At 51.8% G+C, this 6,253-nt stretch overlaps 1 protein-coding gene across 1 annotated transcript; it reads right to left on the bottom strand.

Annotated features, from left to right (window-relative positions):
• Positions 1–1,981: 1,981 nt before the first annotated feature.
• Positions 1,982–5,888, bottom strand: frzb (frizzled related protein). Its single transcript, XM_047046646.1, has 7 exons — positions 4,826–5,888; positions 4,698–4,736; positions 4,531–4,590; positions 4,218–4,283; positions 3,497–3,701; positions 3,245–3,308; positions 1,982–2,809 (listed from the first exon to the last, which is right to left on the bottom strand). The coding sequence occupies exons 1-7, from the start codon at positions 5,277–5,279 to the stop codon at positions 2,735–2,737; spliced, it is 963 nt and encodes a 320-aa protein (XP_046902602.1). The 5' UTR covers positions 5,280–5,888; the 3' UTR covers positions 1,982–2,734.
• Positions 5,889–6,253: the final 365 nt, after the last annotated feature.

Consider the following 6,253-nt stretch of genomic DNA (forward strand, 5'->3'; position numbering starts at 1 on the left):
CGATCGCTTGCGTGCAAACTTTAATGAGTCTTGTTGGACTCGGTAGACCTGGGAAACACAAGAATACCCAGGCATCAGGGAGAAGCAGGGACAGGCTGCCAGCGGAGGTCAGAACACACCGGGGGCGAGCTGGGCTGGAGACGCACATACACACACACGTACACACACAAACGCATCACACACACACACATCTCACACACATCGCACACACATCACACACAGACTCAACTGACACACACATTACACTCTGATCTGACACACACACACATCTGACAAACATAACTGATGCACACATCAGACACACAATTGAGAGACACACACACACAGACACCGTGAAGACCACACACATCATACACACATCTGACAGACACACAGGCCCACACAACTGACAAAGAAAGTATTCCAGACCCAAATAGTTCTTCATCGAAAGTCCACACGATGAGACCACCACCTGGGGCGCGCCCTGGTGTGGCTCCCTGTGCAGAGAGTGCATCGCTTGGGCTGAGGCCTCAACTCAAGACCCTGGCCTGAGGCCTTGACACAAGCCATCCCCTCTGTCTCTCTCCTTGCTCCTGTCACCCTCTCACTGTCTCTGTCAAATAAATAAAGCCGTAAAAGGCTTTTATAACATTGTCTGGCAACCCCACAAATACTTCTCTGAAAGAGTCGAGCATAAAAAGAACTGCGAGTAAACCTCGCTAAATCTGTTTATTGGAGCGCCCATAACTCAGTCTGGCGGAGGCGGTCGCAGCCGACGGAAAGGCCCACCGCGGTGGCCGCTCCTGCGGAAGCTTCGAGTCAGTCATGTGTCCAGTCAGGTGTGGCTGTGCTCCAGAGTCAGTGTCTCCTGTCTGGGTTCTATGCTAAGTAGAGAAGCCACCCGGCTCGTCCACGTCACGGCCCTTCAGACTGCTCCGATGGGACTCCTGCTGGAGGCTCAACAGATGGTTCTGATAAGGCCTGGCTAGGCGCGGGGACAGGAAATGAAAGGCGAGGGGAGGAAGGAGGCCCAGAAGGACAGTTTTCCTTGTCAGCAGTTCTTCATGGTGTGAAATGAGCAGGTCAGTGATTCCTTCTGGCTCCCAGTCAACAGCGGGAACAGGCTGGTCTACCTGCTGGTCTGCCTGCTAGTCTGGCGGAGAGAGACCTGCTAGGTCAGTTTGCTAGGCCATTGCATGGAGAGGGGAGGGAAGGGTGAGGGGAGGGGGGGAGGATCTGGAGGGCCTGCAGATTTATACCTCTGCAGGACTGCTGCCTGTAGGCTGTTCAACGTGAACCATAATTCCTCTGGGTTACAGAAACCTGGGGAGGGTTTGTGTGTCGTGTCAGGTGGCAGTAAACCATGTTGTGTTGGGGTGGGGGGGTTCGGATGGAGTCCTCCCAAAGCCAATGGCAGTGAGCACACCATCCTCATCTGTCATCGTAAATAAAGCGTTAGTGTTAATGATCTCATAAACATCCCACAGACCGCCACCAGCGCCCGCCTCAAACACACACACACACCTGCCTTCACACACACACACTCTCACCCAACTGCGTGTGTGTGCTGTTCTGCTTGTTTATGCATTAATCAGATATGACCTCATCGCTCCCACAGAACACACCATGCAACACAAACATACGGGAGAACATCCCTGCATAGAGAGAGAGAGAGAGAGAGAGAGAGAGAGAGGGAGAGAGAGAGAGAGCGGGGTGCGTGTGGCTGTGTTGTGGAGTGAGGATAAGTGTGTGTGTGTGTGGAGTGAATCCAGATTTGGGAAACTGCTATGGCCCGTCTCAGTTTCCGTGCTTACAGTCATTGTTTGACAGGTTTCGCGGGCAACTGTTGGAATTCTGTCAATTATTGCATTTTGTTTTTTTCTTTCATTTCTGACTGAAATCAAACCATCTATATATCCACTGGGACTGGAAGATGAGCAGGGGTGACTTGGGATGATTTTAGGATAGACAGACAAGACAAATAGACGGAGGCTGGATGGAGTTGGTGGAGACGCCTGGCAGACATGTTTATTAAAGACAGATCCGACCTACAGCTCAGACAGGCTGGTAGCATCAGAGACAGGTACTGTATATAGGTATGTTCTGAAAATAGTCAACTCATCCCCTCTGGAAGACACATTGAGACACATTACAGCCATTACACATCACACATATCGCCTCATGTCCTCCAGCTTAGCCCCCGACCGCCCGCCCCAACCCCCCTTGAGCCTTTACACCCCGACATGTCAGTCCTCTACAAAGAGGTTTGTCCTCTGTGGTGGAGCTTTCATTCGGTACATTCAGCGGTTGACAGATGACATCACATCCTTTTTCCTGTGAGTTGGAGCCTCTGACATCCAGAGGACTCCAACGTCAACATTCGTTTCTTCTTTAGAGTGCTTCCAGCTCCGCCTCGTCACAACAACCTATCACGCTAAACACCCACACACAAACACACACAGAGACACACAGAGACACACACATACACACGCAAACCCACAACGCAGCACAGCTAAAGGAACATGACGTTCGTGCAAAGATATGGAAAAGAAAAATTTCAAAAAAAAATAAACGAACGACGAACAAATACAATTCCAACGGCAACAGCTACAAAAATCTACATTCAGCTACAACTCATTATAACGGGACAACGAGGAATCCAAATGAACGTGCAATAGTGCAATTTCTCAGTTCGAGTCGAGTCTTCTCGTTCGTCTTCAGGTCGGGTCTTGCGACGCATCGCGACCCGTCGGTTTCAGTAACGGCCTCGCCTCGCCGCCCCTTTCCCTGAGCTCCCTCTGCTCTGGTCACGCAGCACCTGGTCCCATCGCTGCACACACACACACACACACACAGATGTCAATCGAGAGCTCACAGAAACAAACCAGACTGCACACCCTAATCTGTGTGTTTGACGTCAAGTGAGTTGGCCATGCTGTCGGGGCGCTGACCCTGACACTGGTACCTTTGTCTCCCCCCCCTTCTCTCCTCCCCCCTCTCCCCTCCCCTCTTGAGATCTGCTGGCAGTGGCTGCAGGGCCTAGGCCGGCTGACCAATCCACTCTCTTTGGGCAGACAGAACTCCCCCACCCGCCACTGAGTACGACTTGGAGAGGAAAAACAAGGAAGTTGTGTAAACTGTCCAACCACCACGTACTACCACAGATCGTAGCTTGGAGAAGCATCCCACATGGATCCAGTCAGCCCAGGGAGTGTTGTACCTCCTGGATATCACCTACCCCAGCCTGTAGGACTGATCTCCTTACCTTGACTTTACGTCCCATCCTGTCCCTCCACTTCTGCACGATGGAGCCTTCAATCAGCAGCAGCCTGCAGGACACACACACACGTGTGTGAGGGTCAGACCAACACACACACACACATGAGGGAAAGACAGATACACACACGTGTAAGGGAGACACACACACGTAGGAGAAACAGACAGATGTCTTCGACACTCAAAAAAACGTCTCAGACGCACACAGGAGAATGTGTGTGTGTGTGCGTGTGGTGCTGACCGAGATCTCTCCTCGTTCTCGTAGCCCAGGATGATGTACTCCTCGTTGGCGGCGAGAGGAGGACAGAGGCACCCCGAGTTGTAGTAGAGGGTCACCGTGTCTCTGGGGATGTTGACCAGCGAGGACTTAAGCACGTCGCGCACCTCCACGATGGCGCTCAGATCGTGGCTCCTGCTGCGGATCTCCTTGACGCGCGCCCGGATCACTAGGAATCATCCGGGAGAGTCACTTCCACATAACTCACTTGACGCCACGCTGGTTCATTCGCGGCTTGGGATTCATTTACACCGCGGCCGATTGATTTAAGGCACAGTAAATACTCATTCGCCGGCCCGTATGTCACGCTGACTGATTTGTTTGACAGGGACGTATTTCCCTCGAATCACTTCGTTCTCTAGCTCTGCTTTCTCTTTTCCCTCCCTCCGGAGCTCTCTCTCTCCCTTCGTAACTCTCTCTCTCTCTCTCTCTCCCTTCGTAACTCTCTCTCTCTCCCTCTCTCTCCCTCTCTCTCTCTCTCTCTCTCTCTCTCTCTCTCTCTCTCCCTTCGTAACTCTCTCTCTCTGTCTCTCTCTCTCCCTCTCTCTCTCTCTCTCTCTCTCTCTCGCTCTCTCTCTCTCTCTCTCTCTCTCTCTCTCTCTCTCTCTCTCTCTCGCTCTCTCTCCCTCTTGAACCCGTTCACACTCCCTCTGGTTCTGTGGACGACATCGTAAAGAGGACTCACCGTAGTTGTAGTTGTTCTTTAAGTAGGTTTTGAGACCTAGTCTGACTGTCTTGCACTTGCAGCGATCTGAAACGACACATAACAAACAGTTGAGCAAAACGTTTTGACCCCCAAAATCGAATCATGTCCTCAATCGAACACACACACACTGTGAAACCACAAAAAAGAAAGCTTAGGCCATCTCTAACCACAGGTCTCAGTCCTTGATGGAAGGACTTCAACAGGAATCTAAAAGTAATTCAAAAGCCTTTTGAAACTGAACAGAACTGTAACTGACTCGGCTTGAAGTGTCACTTAGTCAGCATCCTTTTACCTCCGTTGGTTCCTTTGCAGTGGACGTTGTGGGAGTCCATGGGGAAGTCAGGGGTCGACTCTGCACAGAACAAGCATGATAGTGACACCCAGGTCAGCATGGAGCAATACTGAGGTAACACAGTCAGGGTTCCAACATGGGTTAGCCTACGCATCTGGTTCTCTCACCTGGAGAGCACCTGGACGGGTCCTGGTAGTATGGGTTGTCTGAGGAAAAGAGAGGAATGATTTATACCAGCAGTACTAACAGTCAGAAGTAACAGACAAATCTGGAGAAACCGACTTTACTGTCCTACCGGGTCCTTCAGCTTTCACGATAGCCTCGGGGGAGATGCACACTCCTCGGTCGTATACCGGCAGGTCCTCGCAGGCCAGACTTTCGGGCCAGGTGTGGTTGTACCGTTTCATAACCGGCTCGCAGCCGCACTTGGCCCGCTCACACACCGACTTGCAGGGCTTGATCGGATCGTGCTGGAAGTCTATGGTGCAGATAGGCGCGTACATGGCACACAGGAAAAAGAGAAGATCCGCGCTGCACCCAGTGCCAAGTAGACCCTCGAACTGCTCTATGGCCAGGACGGCGTTAGCCTGGGTGCTGTGGTGGAGGTGGTTCGGCATCTTGGTCATGTTCCACGGCATGGACCGGCAGAGCGGGATCCGGATGGGCTCGCACGCCGCGGCCGAGGCGCGAGGCACCCCGAACATACAGGTAACGGCGAGGAACGAGATGTAGAGCTTGTAAGAAAACATTGTTGATAGATTCACACAGGTGTCTCCAAAACTGCAAAACAGTCGTCTCACTTCAATGACCTGGTTATACAAACTGATGCGGAGCAATTCAATGCGCAATCGTAAAAACAGAACGCTGCTGCGTAAAGTTCGAGTTAATCTACCCAAACAGGCACCAACTTTGCGTCACGTTGAAAAACAATTGAAAGCATAAGAGGAAAATTCATTTTTTCAAATAAAAAACGTGTATGTCTGAAATCTCAAAGTTGTAGATTCCAACACGCTTCGCTGTTTGGCTTATTCCACTGGCGCGCGTGTTCTCATTGTGGACGGAGCAGACGGGATGGGCGGCACGAGCACTTCTCCGGTTTGCGCTGCAGTGGTTTGCTCGCCGCTCGCGGGAGTGACCTCACTCTGCGGGACCAGCTTTTTTCTACTCGTGCACCTTCCCCCTTGAGCCTCGTGCACGTTCCCTCTCCAGCCCACCTCCACAAACTCGTTGTACTGTGTGGTCGGTCTACTCGTTCCTTAGACTTCTTCGCGAAAGGACACGTGTTTTATTACATTCTGACAACAACAAAAAAAGTTACGAAATCCTCAGTACACCACAGGAGGCAGCTTTAATCAGGCCAGAAGCTAGCCAAAGTTCTCCATGCCCCAAGTGGGAGCAGAGAAGCAGAGAAGCCGAGGCTACAGCGCCCGCTTATTAACGACTGGCTTGCGAGCAGATAGGGCAGGTGTGAATTGACGTTGTTGACACAGTCGTCAAGAGACAAAGAGCTTGTGGAGGAATGAACAGAATGATTAGGGCTATGGGGGGGGGGGGGGGGGGGGGGGTGGTGTGTGTATTATCATCCTTGGGTGGGGCTGGTGGTGGGAAGGGGTGAGGGTTGTGGCCAAGGTGGTTTGGACCCACCCAGCTATGATAAAGAGGATGATATGGTCGTAGGTTAGCAGCCCAAAATGCTATTCTCAGACGGAGAGGTTTGGTTTTA

Source organism: Hypomesus transpacificus, chromosome 23 (assembly GCF_021917145.1).
Source record: "Hypomesus transpacificus isolate Combined female chromosome 23, fHypTra1, whole genome shotgun sequence".
In the NCBI taxonomy this organism is placed as follows: Eukaryota; Metazoa; Chordata; class Actinopteri; order Osmeriformes; family Osmeridae; genus Hypomesus; species Hypomesus transpacificus.